The sequence below is a fragment of the Anarhichas minor genome, unplaced genomic scaffold (assembly GCF_050575085.1).
Source record: "Anarhichas minor isolate MPS153535 unplaced genomic scaffold, ASM5057508v1 ptg000030l, whole genome shotgun sequence".
In the NCBI taxonomy this organism is placed as follows: Eukaryota; Metazoa; Chordata; class Actinopteri; order Perciformes; family Anarhichadidae; genus Anarhichas; species Anarhichas minor.
The window spans coordinates 1169142-1190181 of NW_027466476.1; the positions used below are offsets into that span (position 1 = coordinate 1169142).

The 21040-nt window shown below is 40.9% G+C and overlaps 1 protein-coding gene across 3 annotated transcripts in view; it reads right to left on the bottom strand.

Moving 5' to 3' along the window:
* trpm3 (transient receptor potential cation channel, subfamily M, member 3) overlaps positions 1–21040 on the bottom strand; it is a 120347-nt gene that overhangs the window by 44414 nt on the left and 54893 nt on the right. For all 3 annotated transcript variants that reach the window (XM_076104417.1, XM_076104415.1, XM_076104414.1), the window contains exons 2-6: positions 14729–14808; positions 11959–12160; positions 10532–10745; positions 8867–8991; positions 7720–7891 (exon numbers count right to left, since the gene is read on the bottom strand). In XM_076104417.1, the coding sequence (XP_075960532.1) occupies positions 7720–7891; positions 8867–8991; positions 10532–10745; positions 11959–12160; positions 14729–14808 (793 nt within the window). The remainder of the gene's footprint in view (positions 1–7719; positions 7892–8866; positions 8992–10531; positions 10746–11958; positions 12161–14728; positions 14809–21040) is intronic.

Below are 21040 nucleotides of genomic sequence, written 5' to 3' on the forward strand. Positions count from 1 at the left end.
ACTTTTTCAGTCGTGTTGTGACATCAACGTATGTTGTCTTTTTTTTTTCATACTAAATCAGATGGTCTGTGCCACCTTTTTACCAGTCATTTTAGTCAAGTTGTAGCGTTACCAAGGCCGTGAGCCAGAGACAATGAATCACGAATGGTGTTATTGATCAGGAAAATACATTTACAACTGGGGAATTGGGTTTAAAGGATTGATTTGTGTGTTGGCGTGTGTGCGAGTCTGTGTGGATCCGCTTTTGTGAGAGCTATGTCTATGAAAAAATTGAAGCCTTGATTTGTTAGTTAGCTACTGTAAATATGTGTGTGGGTTAAACAATTGTACTTAAGGCAATGTATCATCCCACAAAGTCAAAACAAGTGTAAATAAAGTGAAAGTGTATAAAATGTCATCTGGATAAATGGGGTCTCAGTTTACTTGACTTGTCCTTGCCAAAACCCTTTTGGATTCAGCTCATACGACAGCTACAAGATACAGTGTATATCTCTAGTCTGCACTGACTTCAAATGATCCATAAAAGGTACAATAAACATGTCATCACGTCACAAGTGCAGCAGTCAGCCTCTGAGTAGTCGTAAAAACTCTGTGAACCATTGGAGATGCAGAAAGTCAGGTTTATTGTATAGCCCATAATCACAGTTAAAAATGGTGTTTGTCACAAATATGAAGAAACAATTGGTAAAAAAAAATAACTGTATATGACAAAAAGAAAAGACTTATTTAATTGTTAAATAGTGTGCATAAGGGACATCCCTGACCTTCTCACCACTAAGGGTTCTGTTAACTTAAGAGCCCTTTTCATCCAAAGTACCGTTTTTGAAAGAAAGAGTTCTTCAAGGATTGTTGAAATTAAAGGTGTTAAAAGGAACGCCCACAATCCAGCCCACACCCCCTCAAACACTGTGATTAGGAACCGTGATTGTTGCGGGTTACGCTAAACCACAAGAGATAAAATCCTTGGAATATAAAAAATTCTGGGTGGAACCATTACACCAAAGAAGTGTTCTCTATAGAACCGCTCGTGGGGTTTCCTCGGTAAAACTCTTTATCTTGGGGTCTGGGTAGAACCCTCTGAAAGGGTTTCAGGTGGAACCTCTATAAATGATTTTTATCTAGAAGGAAAATGGGTTCTCATATGAGGACTAGCCGAAAAACCCTATGTGTTTCTAGTTAGCACCTTTATATCTAAGGGTGTACCTGGAGAAGAAGTTGTGTATCCAACCTGGCTCTGTTATCTCTCCCCCACAGGGCTGAACACTCTGGCAGTTCTTGTTTGTCTTTTTTTGTGTCCATTTGTGCACGAACACACCTTATCCCAAATTACTTTTACTGTCCCCATGCTGTCTCTGTACGCTTGTTCTCAAATGCCCGAAAATATATTATCGGCTGAGCCACTCCCACAGAGTCAGTTCAGCCCCATTGATTTAAACAAATTTCCCCCCGTGGATGAATAAAGTATCTATCTATCTATCTAAATAGTCATCGGTGCAGTACCACCACTGGGACCAAAACCACCAAACCATTTTTATGACTCATGTATGGATTCTCTAGAGATCTGAATTTTAAAAAAAAATTCACAGCACAATTCATAAGCTTTACTAAGCTTTTCCTGCTATTTGTGCTTTTTTGGACATATCTCTGAGCCGGATTCAAACTGAAAATACAGTTATTTGATACGTGTCAAAGAACAAGAGCCACCAAGTAATCCAGTTGGTCACGCAGTTGGACAGAGCAAAAGAGGGGAGATATTATAAGCTATATCTGGAAAATCGTGAGTTTGTTCAGGCATTTATAGTGGTTGAAAGAAGAGTACTACTACTCTATTGACTTCCCATGTACCAATAATAATAAAATATAATCTCTTCTGTAGGCTGCTCCACTGTGGAGGTCACAATGTCATGGCTAATCTGCAACGCAAGGCCTTTTGGCTTTCTGGATTCAATTACTAGAGCTACTTCATCTTTTACCTCTGCTGTGACTAATGGAAACACTGCTTTAGCAGGGCCAGTGAAGGTTACACAGTAGACAGAGTTTAAATGCACACACATTCAATACACAAAGCACTTATACGCCCATTTCAATATTCCATGGAATTTAAGTGAAATGGACAAGGGCACACTCAAGGTGCCTCATTCATTCTTGCAGACTTTATCTAAACTTGCACAAATGAATAACGTTATTTCCTCTTTGGGCCTGGCATGTACATCCAATTTAAGATTTTCACATTTGCAAAAAACAATACAGCAATGTGTGAGTGAATAAGATGCAGGGGATTCTATTTATTTCTTGTTCAATTTTAAGAGAGAAAAAGATTAGATGTCCTTACTCTCCTTACACCTCGAGGTGGTATGTCATCTCACTGCCTGTATCCTCCACAGCTGCATCACACTTTCTTCGCTCTTTATATTATTCTCTTCCCCCTCGGCTCACACTCAATCCCTTTTTCTGTGTCTTCATTTTCTCACTCTCCTTTCTTCCTCTATTACTTGTCATCTCTCTGAGGCAGGTGTGTGATTAAAAAGCATTGTGGCCACATGGAGACATGTCAAAAGAGCAGTGCAGTGGCTGAGTGAGCTGTGCTGAATGGTGCCAATCGTTTTATTGATTTTCTTTACCTTTGACTTTGAAAATATCTGCGAGCTTCAAGAGATGGTAAGTAGAGGTTAAATAGGAAACATGTCTCTGTGTGTATTTGCCCTCACACTACAAAAAAGTGTGTTGGAATGAGAAACCATATTTTAAATGAACAATGCTTTGTCCCTCTGTTTACATGTGACGCGTGCTGTGCTGCCGCCTAAGCTGAATCCTTGTCACGGTTATCCAGGCTCATTTGCATCTGCATCTCTGACCACGTCTGGCTGAACAAGTGACGAGAGAGCCATGCATGAACGGCAGGGCAAAGCGCTGAGCATTTACTCTAGCGTCTGAATGTGCTGGCTCCAGTCCGTCCACCACACTTATAGCCTCCCAACCCCCGTTTCCTGTCTGAAGCCATTTATTTTGTTTACCACCAACCAGAGCTGTCCCTTCAATAGTCTTGTCCACTTTCCACTGAAGAGGGCACAAAACCCATGAGGCGACACCTTACACAACATCAAATTTACAGTCATACAGGAGGTATGCAGAGGGAAGACACAGGTCTTGTCACCAAAGGTGGTGTTAAGACGTTTAGGAACTGCCCAACTGTGCTCCAATGATGAGATTTGACAGGTGCCAATGGTGCTACCATAATTTGAAATGGCAATGTGCAATGTGCAAAATGACCACAAATATCTTTTGGCAAAAGGAAATCGAAATGTAACAAGGTATTAGTAAAAGTATCATGACCTAGAAGATTTGTTAAGACATTGTTTGCAATATCAAAGCTATATCTAGAGCGTCGTCAGATCGAAACACAATCACATTTGATATTTACAATTGACTCCCACATTCAAAAACTGTGTTATATTGTGGAGCCAATTTGATTGCTACAGCATTTCCGGCACTCACATGGTGATAGCCGTTGCATGGAAAATTGCACGCAGGCACAGTAGGATTAGCTACAGGATTGCCCAGACATCACAAAAATACCACAGGGGGAGATTACACATATCTATCCCCCACACTTCTTTCATCTTGTGTTTGTGTGCCGAGTGTGTGACTGTGAGTTAAAATAAAAAAAGAGAAGAGAAGAAAAAAAAGCTTGTGGTTACGTGTGGCCCACAACCCACATGTTAGGCCATTCAAACTAAACTGCTTTTTTCCTCTTCACTTTCTTTATCCTTCTTTCCTTGACAGGACCTCAGGCTATACTCGTGGATCTCACAGCAGCCCTGCTGTGAGGAAAATTGATGCACTCTTCGATTGACCGTGGACAGGTAATCGAATTAAGAAATGCTCCTTGTCTGCCAACCCTTCAGAGGTGAATGAGTAAGTGAAAGATACTCGTGTGTACGCACAACAAGGTACAGTAGAGTAAACAGACGCATACAGTAATCCCACACTGGGGCTGCTCATTTGCATGAAAACCGGTGCAACAACAATTGTTGCGACATTCATACAACAAGAAAATGGACATGTGGCTGGTTTGTCAACAGTGTGTTTAACTCCTTCTTGTGTACGTTAACCTCTTTTGGGAGTAAAAATGTCCCTTTGTTTATATGTAGAGTTGCAGCTGTGCTAGTGGAATTTCTTCCCAGATTAGGACACTTAAAATTAGCCTCAAATTTCACAGCCATGCAAAAATGAATAGTAATTAAATTTCTTTCATTTCAATACCCCCTCTTATTATTCAGTGTATATGTACAGCTGCCACACCTGTATGTTTTATTGGTCTATGCAACAGACATTGCGTGGCCATTTTACACACTTCTCAAACTATTTGCTTTGGTCATACACAACAAGTGGTTATAAACAGTGTGGTGATCTTTAATCAGCTTCAAAATAGTGTTTATATAAATCTACCAACAACAAAATGTATGAAGTTCCTAAAAACCAATAGCTAGATTCATCACATGTTCAATATCATTTTAAAACAGTTCCAAGAAAAAAGAAGTAAACTTGCTTTGATTCAGGTCACAGATACAAAATCACATCACATTATATAAGAAAAGTTAATAGTACTATTCTGATACTATGGATCCATTTTGGCTGACACAGCACTTCACCTCAAGAGGCAACTGTTGTCAACCTGACTGGCAGGTTATACAGTTGAAGCTGGTTCTCAGCTGAGGTTAAGGTTGGTGTCAGAGTGATAGCTCCGTGCTGTGATGGTCAACAGTAGATAAACAGCACACACAGTCACCTATCAGCTTGTTTCATTAACAGATCCCGGGCAGTATCAGTGCTGGATCTAGGTATATGCTCAGGTGATGGATAAAGCAGGGATGGCGGAGTACATTCCCATCATATGGATGGTAGATGCTTGTATGACGACTGGGCGTCCCTTTGCCTTCCCAGCCCCTTTTGTATGAGTCCAGGCATAGGATGACAAAGGGAAGTCCATAGGTCACATGACTGGATGATGAACAAGGAGGAAGTACATTTGTGTATCCTAACAACCCCAGGGAGATTTCCTAAATACCTAGAGACAGTGGGTCAGGAGGAATACGGTTGTGGTTCATCCTGAGTGACAGTCCGTATCAGTGAACATCAGTTAAAGGTCTGACAGTGAAAAAAAATGGTGTTGACAAAAGTAAGATTTGATTCATGATATTGCTCTCGACACTTGTAACCATGTATCCATTCCAAACATCTATCTCCTGACACCCTCAGTTTTCAAATAAGCATTGTTGTTAAAATGTGTGCATTCATGTCACCCAAACCCTGAGGAAACTATTATTAAATGTCTTTATGTTGACAACAGAAGACGGTAATAACAAAGCATGGCCCCCAAACAAAATTTGTCTCACTCAGGTTTGTTCCCAGCACGTTCTACACAATGAGAGGCTATTGAGAAATGTATTTAAAGGGTTTCAGCGAGGTTTGTGTGTGCTTGTGTCGTTGTTTGTGACCGTGTGTGTGTGAGAGAGAGAGAGAGAGAGAGAGAGAGAGAGAGAGAGAGACAGAGACAGAGAGAGAATGGGAGAGAAAAAGACAGAGAAATGCATTTGTATTCATGCAAATCCATTTGGTTTCTAGCTAAGGTATAATGTGGAAATTGAAAACGGAGAAATACAATGTGACAAGGACTCAACGGTGCATGAACACTCCACACAAATGCCAGTTTGTGCATGTGCAGACACAAATAAACAAAAACATATACAGTACACGCGATACATAAACACCTGCGTCTCGCACAAACAAGAATTCAAATAGTCTTGCTGCCTTTTTATGAGCAAAATATGCCTTTGATGCAATAATTCTTAAAACAAAGACGTGGAGAGGTGCACAAAAATACATCACAGAGAGAGATTCTTTCGAATTTCAACAGTAGTGTGTAATAATACCGTGTCTGTCAAAATATACAAAATACACAAAAAATGCCGTCCGACATATTAAAATCATCCAGTGTACCATGTTCTGATTTGTACTATCAAGTATCAAATAAAGATAAAAATACCATTTAAAATACAAACATCTGATGCACCTTTCATTCCTTTAGGTGTGTTTACATAATACAACTCAATGTAGTTGTTGTGTCTGCAGTTCAGTATATTTGTACATGTGCAGTTGTCGACCGTGTGCTGATCAGTATGTCTGTGTTTGTTACATTTGTTAGCTTTGTGCAGCACCCCAGAACAAGGAGACAATGATTATCAAGCAGGTTCATTTGAGGAAAGAGTTCATCTGAGCTGTCAGGAAGCTTTGAAAGAAAAAATAAACCCCTCCTGAAGGGAGGGACGGTTTCAAAAGCCGATCGAGTTATATCACAGCTGGCTAAAAATGCGCTGTCTGACAGCATGTGTTCGGTATAAAGCAGGTAATGATAATTTTAGTCCGTTTGCAGCTATAAAATAGAGTTTGAACCCAATTAACCCACAGTGGTGCCATCAATAAAAACAAGGATTACAGTTTCATTATACTATTATCACGCACTGTGACTAAAACAACCCTTCCTTTAATTAAGGGTAAGTAGGGCAGTAGCCATTACAGATTAGTACAGAATCCTGATATTAAACGGGCACCGGTGCTAAATTATTAAAGACCGGAGAATTGATAAGCTTCGACGTTATTGGTTCTTATGTTGGTACTTTTAAACGTGTTGGTGTAATTTATTGGCACACTGCAGCATCTCTTCTGCTCCCTCGGCTGAGTTTCTTCAACTACACACAAACACAATAAAACACATGCAAGCACACACACATGGAGTGAAGTCAGCAAACAGCAGATCGGTTCAAAGTAAACCAGTTGACTGGAAGATGACTCAAAGTTTACTCGAGTAATCCCAACTACAATCGTCATCGTAAGTGTAAAACCTTTGTGAGTAAAAAGCCAATAGTTTATCACTACATCTGCTCAACAAGCATAAACATGTAAATAAAAGCAAGACCTATGTCAATCAACTCTGTCCGCAGTCTCATCCTCCGCCGCTGTTTTACACAACCACAGTGCACTAGCTTGGTTAATAGTGAATTGTTACAAACAAGCTATATCATAAGCTGTCTGTATGTAGTGTAACTGTTTTCCACCAATCTTAAAATTCCTGAAAGATGTTCTGCTTTCTGAGACAAAGCGGCCGCGTTTCTTTACTAACGGTACCTGCAGGCAGTAAATCACATCAGCAGACGGACGAGGACAGAGGACATGAGGAACGACTGGTACTGAAGTCTGTGTTTCTCATCTTTATGATCTTCACTCGGTATTGTGATGTCGAGGATATTATTTATTTTCTTGAGGCTATATGATTAGTTGTCTGTGTGCGGCTCATCTCGCATTCAGCTGCAGCAAACTGCATACTTTCTTGGGCAACCAGTTGTGGCTTCATGCTTAAGGACCTTCTTTTAACCGTTTTATACTGCCATTGACTGCCTGCTAACTCCTCACTCACTACTCCTAACCGGCACCCCGGCCAGCAGGGGCCGCTAGCGATAACACAGCTGAGGGCACAGCGGGGTGGAAACAGCTTGCACCTTGTTAATGTTTTGGACAGTGTGTTTGGCTTACAGCTAATGGAACTACCAGTACACTGCTGTACTGGTGAGTTTACCTTTCTGTTTTGGGCCTATTGTATGAAGTGTATCATACATCAACTTCAAGCCCATTGCTTCTTGTATAATGGTAAATTCCACTCACGTGTGTTGATCTTCTGCAAGGAGATGTGTTTCTCAAGCTGACGTCGCAGTTTGACCTCAGCGCTGTACTTTCCCGTGGTGCCATTGTCTGCCAGGATGAAGTGGGAGTGGAGACTGTTTAGAACCGTCAACTTGCTCATGGGGTTGGACATGGTCTGGTATGGACGCACCACCTGTCCGGGAAATTAGGAAATTCAACAGTTACACAAACATCTGGGAAGGGGTATGTGACAACTTGACAAAGGAAAATGTTTGGTTTACTGACAACAAAGGCATGTTTTCTTAGCATCATTTATGTTACCCAAGTATAGACAGAAAGTCAGATGGGAAAAAATTATAGAATGAGTTTTAATTAACTAAAGAAGCAGATTTTAATGGCAAGCCTATGTTACAAACTAAGGCACCATTTGAAAGGCATAAGCATCTACCAAGCAGAGAGACACTAACAAAGAGACGGTACTGGTTGAACAATGGGAAACATCGGATTCGCCCTTTTCGGGGCTTGACCCATTCTTAGGACTAAAAGTCAGAATGTTTTTAAAATCAGACATCAACATTGAAGGAGAGAGATTTTGTCAGGGTGATGAAAGATGTGTTTGGTCCTTAACAAATAATACAAAAATAAATAAGAGACCAATGTATTTTCAATAGCTACTGCACGTTTATTTTACTGTTACACTAAAAATTGGAGCTTGGATTTGGTCAAGTGGAGAAATCCCAGACAATCTGAGGCAAACTCATCTGGTCATTAGGCGTACAGTTGAGACCCATCAAGCGTGGAAAAAGACCTTTAGTACCTAATTATCTCATTTCAGCTTCCGACATTAATCTGCTCTGCTTGTCTTGTTCAGTAGAACATTCAGATTTGTTTTTATAAAACTATAACATAATATTGATTCCAGATATTTCAACGAGTCAGCATGTGTTCTGCAGTGTTCCGCCAGCTGTGTCCAACTCACTTTGAAGGAGAGTTCATCACAGATTGGATTGGCTTACTCAGCATCTCAGTTAATGAACCGTTGACTGAAATTCACAGGCTGTGGCCACTGTGGGCTGCACGCAACGTTTTTTCACATCACGCAAACCAGCATGCCACCCGCTCTGAAACTGTTTCATATTGTTCCATTTATATATTCTTAGAGACTTACATCTTTGCCAACGAGATCCTCTTGATTTTCTACGATGCCCCACGGAGCAATGCCAATGGTGCAGATCTTCCCCCTTGACTTGGAGGCGTGGTCTTTCAATGCATCACCGACATGCCGTATGACTCCTGTGTGTGTGTGTGCAGAAATGTTTAAGAGTGTTCGTGAGAAGGACGGAGACACAGATAACAAAATCTGTTTTTGTCACGATCAATACACAGTGTAAACTTAGATAATGTTACAATCTGCTGTTAAAAGATAAACAAGGTCTATGAGGTGCAGGGTAAGGGCAGCAGGGGTTGGTGCGGAAGCCAATTTGAATATACTCACACACACACACAAACACACTAATACACGCAAATGCACACACAGCTTCAAACACAGACGGGTCGTAGCTTCAGGCCTCTAGTTGTTGTCCTGAGGGAAGCAGCAGTCAGACCTGGAGGCCATCTTGTACCATCTCTCCTGCTGACATTCATTCTTTCTCTACCTCCATTATTCAGGCCTTCCTCTCCCTCTTTCTTGCCTTTGAACCCATTGTGTCACTAAATCTTACTTTTTATCTTATTCTTTATTAAAGTGTGAGCCCTCTACTGCATCCAACGGTGTGTCATTTATTTCCATCTGTCTCATCTCGCCTCCCATCTTTGTTCTTATTTAAAGCCTGCTGTATTAAATTTAGGTAAAAATGCTTTTCTTTTTGTAAACATGGAAACAATACAAGAACAATACAAACAGTGAACAAACAAAGTGACACAGCATTGAAAAGAAGTCCAAAGGTAAAACTAAGAAACAAATATCTGGTCCATTCCATTCCCATAAGCCATGTGCTCTCAATCTGTCAGCTAGAGAGAACCCTAAAGAGCCCCCCAGTGTCTCAAACACTGTTACCCAATCATCTTGCTGATGTCAGACGCTGACCCTGTTTCTGTCTGGACTTTACACTTCACCTAATATGCTCAAGATCCATTCCACTGAGCTCCTCATACAGTAAATCCTGCCCCAGGCCAAATTCATCCAGCTACTCAGTACCTCTGAAAAGAGATATCCTGAGGCAACAGAGTCTCAAGGCGATCTTCTCCAGAACCTTGATTCTTCAATACTCTAACAGGGGAAATCCTGTTTCTTTAAATGGAATGCCCCTCATTGAAAAGTACATATTCATGATGGGCTCTTATTGTGTCATTTATGTCACACAACAAATTCAATTATAACTCTTTTAGCTCTTTGTTCAGTCACTTTTTGTTTCATTGGCTTTAAGCAATAAATTAAGCAGTCTAGACTGCCTGAGAGCTATTCTTCACCTGTCTGCTCCAGCTATAAGTGTCTGTAAGTATAAGTGAGTGCTCTTAATATACTTATAATAACCCCTTGGCAGTGATCCAGTGGTTCGACATCTTAATAGCCCTGAGGGTTTTCACAAATGGATATTTAATAGTTGATATTGAAATACACTCATCATACTCCTAGCACAAGTGCGTAGCCACTTATTTAGCATTAAATGTGAGGCAGCACATTGCTGATAAAATATCTTAATAAAATATCTTTTACAGGGCACAGAAATATTTGCACAAACATGCAAACAAATGCAGCACATTTTTTTCACTGTAGTACAGGTTGTTCTCCAGTAGTTCTCAAGACGAGCTGCGTGTACGTCCTGTACTTCACCTGTGTTCACTCCGCCGGTGAAGATCCAGGCTCCTGTTGTCATGGCAGCCTTAATGAGCCCTTTCCCAAAGACCTGTTTGAGTTTGGGCTGCAATTCAAAGTTCTGCAGGCCCCCGTGGACTGAGATGAGCAGCTTGGGCAGATCCAGCTGCCACTCCTTGGTCATCAGGTGTAGCAGCAGGTCAGGCTTGGTGTCATAAGACACTCGCACGTACTGAAAACAGTGGGAGCATGTGTGAGTGGAGGACAGAGTAGCGCACCGGCATCACGCTCAGTCTGCATGTGCCTTAGACACAAACAGCAACACACGCAGACACATACACTACAGGTTATAAAAGCATGCAATGTGAAACGAATCTGTGAAGGCAAAAATTATGAAATGGAAAAAATTATGAAATGGAAAAATATCACATGAATCAGCAGACCTGCCCGAGTGTCTGGTTTTCATTTTTGAGGCTACAACAGTATTGAACAGACGTTTGCTGTGATTGGAGAACCACATGCATTATAGAGCATCTGTTTATCTATCTAGTCCACCCTCAGACACCCAACCTGACACGTGTCTGGATGAATTATTTAACACTGGGAATAAATCAGACATAATTCAGCAGCCGCATTCATCTGAATCCCCTGAAAGCTCTAGCGTGTGTGATGTGATTCTGTCACTACGGTTAGCATCGATGATGTAAGTATGAATAACATGCACAATCAGACTAAAGTACTTTTGGAACGAATCAATTAATCAGGAACAATTTTATCTGCTGAAGTCTTAGACGCAATAATTACATTATAATTATATGTAATTACTTAATAATTACACTCATTAGATTGATTTTGTTCTGTCATGATATGATGCATTTTATTGCACATGTGTGATGCCTTTAAATTTGAGTATTACAGTGTAAGAGAAGCTTGATTAAAACGCTACACGGAGACTCAAGAGGAGTCTTCATTACAAGTATTTTCATTTGCATTTGGACTATGTATGAAATGTTTTAATTGCCGGAAAACCTTGCCAATCATAAATATATTCAACCATTTTCTCAACGCTGGTATAACTGTGCCATCCAGACCAAGAGCTGCAGTCATCTCAGTCAGCCAAGCGTCTAACACTTATCGTCTCTCAACCTGCGGGCTGTCAAACTACATCAGTTTACTGCAGCTGAGGAACATTTTACAATCATACTCTTACAGAATACTCAGCGAGGACCACTCGGCCTACTCTATCTTTGATCACTGATACATTTCACTCAAATCACACCTCAACATTAACAAAAGGGAGCACTTCCATCTGAGGTCAAAACCTCAGAAGTTTACAGAGAAAACTGGTTGTTTGGATGTGTATTTTTGTGTGAAACTGTCAGGTTGTTCTGTTCTTGTTTGCCTTGGGACAAAAAGCAACACAGTAGATTTGTTATGAGAGTCACCATGGCTTTGTTGGAGTGTCCTCCTCCCTGGAACTCAATGGTGCCGAATGCATCAGTGGGGCTGAGCTGTGTGTGTTTGCAGATCGACCACTTCTCCGACAGGCTGTCATTCTTAGCCAAACGCTCTGCCTTATCATTCTGACTCGTTGATATGCCCGGGGGCAAGCCCACATGCTGACCTATCAGACGACCACAACAGCACCTGAGAGGAGAAAGTAAAAGTGCATGTAAGGCTACGTTCAAATTACAATGTTGTAAAATACAATATAATTAATCTCATGTGACACAGATTAAATTTTCGGATTTTGCAGATTGGAAACTGAAATATATATTTTTTCCAATCATGTGCCTAAGAAATGAACACAAACAGAAACACACGCATACACTACATGTTATAAAAGTATTAAATTACTTTTATTTAGTACTTTAGTATTTTGTTATTTTAGTTATCCTTAATCGGTTACATGTCTGATCACATGTTTCCACGTTATACTTCACTGCGCAGACCTGCAGAAGAAGAACCTCTCTTCCACAAAACGATATGGCGGTACATCATTGGTTATCAGACACTCATTATGTTTGTTACCCGGCAGAAAATACTTTTTCTATATTAGTTCTGCTGAGGAATTGGGCGTCATGTTTCCCTCAGTCTAACTGTGATTCAATAAATTTGCAGTTACAAAAAACGTTTTAACCGTGTCGGTAATTGCAGATGAGCAATGAGTTCGTGTCCGTTTATGAGGCGTAAGAAATAATAAACTATCTTTTAGAAGGAGTAGATGTTTAGCAGTTGCCTCGTCATCAGTCATTTAAAATGTAAATCTAACTTATCAAACAGACTTTTTATAGTTCACTCAGTTCATCTGATGAGTTCAATTTTTCGGTCAAACAGTAACTTCACACATCTTACTTTAGTTTATTTAACTTAGTTCACAGAAGAGCTGTCAAAGTTAAATATCAGCCGAAATGAAAAGTCTGCTTTAAGAGTCATACAAAGTCATGAACCCAAATCTGTTAATTTGAGAAATATGTTAACAGAGTCTGGCACCAATAACTCCGATGTGTATTTTTGGATCAATGGGCAGTGTGAGCAATGTGTGTGATATTAATTGGCTGCATGTGAGGCGTTTCAGGGCAGAGAGCCGTCCACACTGATATCAGATATGAGTCACTTCAAACATTACTGTGAACAGTTTAGGCAGAAAGATCAGATCTGGGGGGAGTGAGCAGTAAGACCTATCATGTGAACGTAACGTAAGATTGGTATAAAAACATAATCCTTCACAGAAAATAATCTTGAGAAGGCAGAGCCCTAAGAGAAGCTACTGTCATGTCAAGAGAGAGAGAGAGAGTGAGAGAGGGAGAGAGGGAGAGCGAGCTTGTGTGTGACTGAGAGATGGTGAGAAAAAGCTTGAGCTGCCATAGTCGTGTGCTTAACAGTAAGAGGTGGGCAAGGACGAAGTGACAGCTTGTCATCTGACTTTCATCTCCTGATTGGGAGGAGAGGAGGAGAAAGATCTGAAGGCCCCTGCAATCTTTTATTGGCTCTGTCTCTTTTTGTTTTCTGCTCCCTGATGTTCTCCTCTCCTTCTCCCTTTCAGCAACTAGAGGAGTTAGCAGAATGACAGTTATATGAATTGTAGCATTCCTACCCGAGTACATGCTTATTCAGATGTACTGAATGCAGCTTTCATATTATGTATTTTAACCTTAAGAGGATGGAGTGGGAGCCCTGGGAGGAAAGGAAGTCAGGAGGCTTTGATCGTCACTTCATGTTACCTTCATTTCTTACCAAAGGTACTTTGCCTCCCTCTGCCTAATGGGTCAACACAAGTGTTTATGACTAAATAGAGAAAAGTTGATTTGATCTTGAGGAACATCTCTTTCCCCTCCTTCTGGCTTCCACACACTTTCCTCAAGTTATGTTAATTCTGTTTATCTAACAAACAGTGTCATTTCCTGTGTGTGTGTGTGTGTGTGTGTGTGTGTGTGTGTGTGTGTGTGTGTGTGTGTGTGTGTGTGTGCGTGTGTGTGTGTGAGGGCCGGTACTGCAGGAATTAGACTTGTCTCTGTGAGTTTGTCACCCAAAGCAACAACATCAGCTGTGGTAAAGACTTTGATAACGTCAGTGTGACAGTGATTTTGTGGAGCAGAATGGGAGGAGATGTTTGAGATAATGAGCGCTGAAGTGTCTCTCTCAAAACGACATCACATTTTGTTGAAGTGCTCTTATCATTACAATCATGTTAAAGTATTATTATATATCCTCACTACTTTCACAGTTACACATTGCTGTACTGCTACGCAGCATACACCCGTGGGCTCGATCTTGAGTGTTGCTTGAATTAATAACCTTTTAAAATGATGAAAGAATGAACTGGCCTGGCCCTTGTGGTTTAAAAATGTGTAATGTCAGGATTTCAGCTCATTAGTGTAGAACATCTAACTGTGATGCAAATAGAGGCCAGCGTGATATTACTCTGAGGCATGTTTTAAAAGGTCAGTGGTGAAACAGGGCTCCTAATATGCTATCTGTGAGGTCACATTGGCTAACTCACTCGTTAAGGTCTTTTATAGCAAATAAAGAAGCAGCTTAATCCTAAAGACATATACTTATTTTAGCGAAAAAATACTTTCTTTATCCTTTGCTTCTTCCGCAATTCAAAACAAAAACAACTATCTGGAACGAAGAACAATGTCATTTACAGGTAAACACACCAAGTAATGCATTCATATTTTTTCCATTTCCTTCACATACATTGTTACTTACCTATGGGGGTCTTTGGCGCTCACTATGATATGAACACATTCTCTCTTGCTGAATACTCTTTCTATCCACGATTTCTGTGCCTGCAGAGATGAATACAGAAGAAATCAGTGAGTCTTTGACAAATAATGGAGCTGTGACCTTAGCCTGCAGGAGTGGCATCAGATAGACCGAAAGAAATCATGAGCAGGCCTGTGTTTGACTCAGGAGTTCACCTGTAAAAGAAAGTGTTTTTTGTTTTTGTTTATCCTTCTGTCATGGTCTGAGGTTTGTTATAGAAAGACTTTTCTCCCACGGTCTCTTTCTCTGCAAGCAGCAGTCCAGTTTTGGGGGGGATGGCAAACCGAGCCTGCACTATGAAATGTTGGACCTGATGTCTTTTTTGAAGTACTTATTAAAAATGCGAAGAAAAATCAGCAATTTTACATCCAAGCCTGGTTTAAGAACAGAAATCACAGCACTGCAATGGCATACATACACAAACACACACACTCAGCAGAGGCACAGTCCCTCACGTATAATTCAAACGCTGAAGACACTCTGACAGAAATGTTTTATGTTATTCAGTGACTCCAGCTCAAACTGGATGAGATGAAGAGCTGGGAAGGAGAAAGCAGATGTTAAATGCAGTCAGGCAGTAAATTATGTCAGAGTTCCAGTCCTTGGTTACTCTTATGTGCAGCCGTCTGAGTGTATGTGTGTATATATGAGCAAAACGTGTGCATGTGTTTCTAAACTGTATGCACACATTTTGGTTCTTATATTCTACACAGTACTGAGACTTTCAAGGAATAATGCAGCTCGGTGAATGGTGCATTTGTGAAACCGTGACGCTCTGCAGTCGCAGCTGCTGCAGGTCTGAGTGACAGAGAGCCAATTATCCCGCATCAGACACGACAACAAAGACACAGAGCGAGCCTGAGCTACACCACGGGATTTAATACACATCTGCATAGGTGTCCCCACAGATACATGCATGAACACTTGTTACATATCAACAAGGATCAATATTTGGCAAGAGGCAATATGTTGCATGTACTGTAGGAAACCCTTCTTAGAGCCAATAAGAAAGGAAACTATCCAGAGCTTTATGATAAATGTCTGCTTGTTGTATTTAAAGGGGCACTATACCACAAATGGCAGGAGACTTGGTAGCCTAAGTGTCCCTTCTTTGGTTTCTTTGATATATTTTAGTTGTAGTTGCTTGCTCAGACTTGTCCCTTATTGGGCAGTTAAAAATAGCAGTACACTAAAGGGCAGGAATGGGCATGGGTTCTTTTGCTTAACAGAAAATAAAGTACTGTGCAGCAAAGTTTCTTTAAGTTTGACAAGAGAAAATACATCAACTGCAGTTATTTCTACAAACCATTTGAAGATCACACATAGTTAAGGTACTGGTACAATAAAGTGAACGAAAAGACCACATACTAAATGACTAAGCAAATGAAAAGACAGCACATTGACTATTATTAGATTTGCTTCGATAGGAAACCACCAAAATCCTGGAGAACACAAACTCTAACATGTTAATTTGGCAAAATAAAAACTGATTAATCAAAAAGACAGTTTGCTTGTGTCATTCACACTGAAATCATTGCTTATAAGCGTAAAAAACACAGGAGGTATTCTAAATTCGGAATGGATGGTGGATGGAGCTGTGACATTTCATCTCCTTACTGCCAATAGACCCAGACTGGAACAGACTTGGTCCAACTTGATCCATCAGTCATCACGCCTAAATCAAATGGTTTGTGTCCCTCCATAACAGTTGTTTTCCCACTCTGTATTACGTGCCTTTTCCTGTTGTTGTATGTTCATTACCTGTGGAAATAAATTTAAGTTCATCCAAAACTGCTGTGTGTTACATAAAGTATGATGTACATTTTCTGTTTCTGTGATTAGGAGAACGTCACTCTCTGCCATTTACAACTTTCTGGTCAGCGCTTTGTGGTTCAAAGGTGACACTTCCTGGGACGACACCACCATTCCAGGAAGTGGACTATGTCTGTGTCACCACACAAGTGTCCAGAATAGGACCGAAAGTTACAACGGGACAGTCACAGGCAACAAGGCGGACACACAGACGGACTCCCAAACCCACAGCAGAGGGAACACAACAGACATGAAGACAAAAGGACAGAGCTTTTTTTTTTTTTTTGCTTTTGATTATGGGAGAGCTGCCCCGGCTCTTTTCCCAGCCAGCAGAGCTGAGAGCTGCTTGTACTAGGCTTTCCCCACCGCCACGGCTACAACAACACACGCCCCATCCGCCTGACTGGCCCTGTCACACCACGGCACGCCAAAACCCACCGCAACTGGCCACAAACAGGCTCGGCCTACACACAGGCACACTTACCCTAACACCAGACTTCCCACGATTAACCATTACTCTGGGGGGCTGGGGGGCTGCTTTTAGAGCACACCCTGGCCACTATGACTCAGCGGGCCACAGAAACGCCCCCAGCCCCATTCTTTCCCCGACATGCTTTAGAACTGTGTATTCATCCGCCAGCTCATCCTGGGACAAAACTAGATCCGCTCAATGGTAGCAACTGCAGTTTTTTAGTATTGACAGGGCTAAACAGCCACGAAACACAAGAAGTCTTTTATGTTCTCTAATCGAACCCTTAAAAGAGGGATCACAGTAGTTTCACCCAAGAAAAAATATTTACTTCACTTTACAATCAATCTTTTGTGCCGCTTCAATTCTGCTTTTCCTTCTTTTCTGTATAGATATGGTGTGCACATGTTTTCACTCACTCTCTCACTCTTCCTCTCACGCTCTCTAGTGCTGCTTATGAGATTTGTCATGGCATGATGAGATGGCACATGGCCTGCACCCCATTGTGTAATTAAGATGTATCACTGGGACACACACACACACACACACTAGCCGTGGGTTTGTGTGCGTGTAAAGAGAGACTGTGGAGCAAGTGAGCAGCATCTGACAGCCTGTTCGGGGTCTTGACTCCATAACAATCAAATTCCTCCACCTCCTCCTTGTCCTCTCTCCCCCTTCTTTACTGTTGTATCTCCTCCTTCTTAATGGCACTGGCAGGGAGCTGAATTGGGAACCATATCCAATCAACAGCCTAATCCCTTTACACTCTCCTATTTCCTCTCCCTTTTTTTTCAATTTTCCTTTTTACAAATATGATTGACTCAGCTTTTATGAAGACATATAGGCAGCTTGTAGCACTTTTATAGGAGAATGTTTTTTGAAATATTAAAATATCAGTTTTCTTGACAATAATTTATTCAAAACTGACATTTAACATTTAACAATGGCGATACACTGTACTTACTGTCAAGATACCCAGATAATCTCCATTTCATGTTCCGGTACATCTATTCCGAAAAGGGATGAAATCTAAATCATCACCTTTCCTCTTGTGCTTTATCTTCCCCTCTTTGTACAACTATTCAAGTGCATTACGTTGCATTTTGTTTTATTGCCATCTCAGTGATATAAGAGACACAACTGCTTCCCTTTTTACAGTGCATCTTGATTTCCTCTTCGTCACACATCAAGAATGATATTGTAACTCAGATTATCAAATATTTTAACAATCACTGTCAGCAGACAGTGAACACATTCAAGATGAATTGGGATGGTCCAGGACGAGGACACTTTTTTGGGTTAAATGTATCTTTTTGTAATACTTACATCAAAAAAGTTTTCATATGACAAATTTGAAATTGAAAAACAAACAACCTTCCATTTGTGGTACAATTAGATGGTATTGCATTTTTGCTGTACTTAAAATAAAGAGATGAAATAAGAAACATAAAGACCAGAGATAGTTATGTTAGAAAATAGACATTTTCTCAGATGCAGCACTCGCATACATACATGAGTCGGAGTGTACTACCACTGACACTAACACTCTGAATAAACTCCTTTATCTTAAACACAAAACACTGCGTGACATAAAAAAGTAGTAGCAAATAAAAAGTGGTAAAAACAGATTGATTGAGAAATATTGAGTAAAATTCAACTACAAAAATAAACAACGACCAAAAATCAGCTGTGGTGAAAAATCTTGAAGTCGTTAAAAGGTTTATCAAACCAAAACTGTGACACAGGTCTGGTTTTCATGACTCACCTGTATTATGTGATGGGCTGCATTGTTGTGGCATTCCCTTCAAAAGAATGGTTGAATGTAGTGTTAGCGGCTTAAAATTAAGATCACTTAACGAAACTGATCAGAGCTACCTTGATCAGGCCACCTCTCAGTCAACTGGCAACTGGTCGTCTCTGGGACTATTAGCACTGCTGGTATGTGTGTGCTAGAGTGTGTGCGTGTGCACGAGTGTGTGTGTGTGTGTTCATGGTGCTGAACGTACACAGCAAGAGAGCCCTGAAACACCAGCAAATAGTCTTTGCCTATGTCTGTGCGTACGAGCTAAGAAATTTATTTTAAAAAGATCTCATATCACGACACTGCTGGTTAACTATCTTTAGGTAGTGTAACAATAACGTCTGTCCCCTCCAAAATACGGAAAGGTCATTAGCCTCTTCTAGAAACAATGTGCCGAGAGAATTACCTGCCGTGCTCCACTTTTAACAAGCACCTCACCTGATTTAGATTCAAATTAAAGGTGGACTGTCAGGCTCTGAGTTGGACTGTGTGTGCGTGTGTGTGTGTGTGTGTGTGTGTGTGTGAGAGAGAGAGAAAGAAAGAGATGGAGCGAGGGAGGGGGGCAGAGAGAGAGAGAGAGCTTCATCTCCTTCAGCCACATTTCTGTCAGAGATCAAGACCAAAGAGGGAGTCTGAATGGCAAGAGAGCCTATTAGGTGGAGCGATGTGTCATTCACATAGCCTGCTCACCGTCCTTATTTTGTCCTCCATGACACACACACACACACACACACACACACACACACACACACACACACACACACACACACACACACACACACACACACACACAAACTCGTGTACGTGAGTTTTTGCTGTTGCATTTGCAGTTTTCCTGCTGTTTTTTTTACAGCACAAGGGCACTTTCCTATCTGTTTTCATCAAAGGGATTAACGGACCTGTTAATAATACAGACCAGGTTTAATTAGCTGGAGCAGTTGGGGAAACTGGCACATAAGACTGTAATCTGAACTAAATGAAGTCTAACAATACAAAAGCTGGAAAACCACAGAAAGTTAAGAGAATGTACTTTCCGAAAACTGTAATCCTTTTTAATTTAAAACACACATACACCAACAACAAAATGTGAATGACAGCGAATGCCCCAGATTCGGTGTGAATGAAAGCAAATTTATTAAAAGTAATGAAAGACTCAGAGTGCTTAAAGGAGTGCGCCTGAGTCAAGGCAGTCCAGATGCTACAAGGCACCAGAGCCAGGTGTGTGTGTGTGTGTGTGTATGCACACATTATAAACTACACACAGACAAACAAACACACACACACAAATAAACGCATACATATGAGCAAGCAGTGAGGATGGGGCGACTGTGGCTAAGTGGATAGCAGCGCCGTCCTTTAATCAGAGGATCGGTGGTTCGATCCCCGGCTCAGGCTCCACTAGTCGCATGTCGATGTGTCCTTGAGCAAGACGCTTAACCCCAAAAGTGCTCCCGTAGCTGTGCCTACGGTGTAGAAATGTGATAGACTCTGAATTGTAAGTCGCTTTGGATAAAAGCGTCTGCTAAATGACTGTAATGTAATGTAATGTAAATGATGGTAAGGTCCTACATTTCTACTTATTCCCTAGATTATTGCCTGGGAGGTACACACAAAAATGCACACTAACAGACTTTGTTGCACTTGTGGTGAAATACATATATATTTTAGAGGAAACATACAAGCAGGAGGACACCTTTGTTTTGTTGATTTTACACTATATTCGCCCTATAAAACACCCTCTTCTATGTCTGCTAAAACTGTACTATCATGTTAATAGTCTCAGCAATTTCAGTTCATGGAAGCAGATTATGGTAACAGGACAACATTAGCAAATAAAATGTCTTTTTTAGCAATTCAGAAAGTGTAGTACTGACAGTACTGCTGCAAGCCCTTATTTGTCTTGCTAATGATAGCAAGCATTTCTAACAATATGTTGATGGCCAAAGCAGATCAGATCAGTCCCTTGTGACCAACTGAATCTACTGTTTATTTAGAACTACTAAGCAACATATCTGTTATGTCTACAAAAGTGCAATCAGACACATCAGAGTGGAAGGATATTGTTCAACACATGGCCTGCCAATGCATAAACACTGGTAGGAGAACGTTTCTGCTGCCACATGCAAGCACACAACATGCGATAAAATGCAGCTTCCTTATGATATTGATGTGT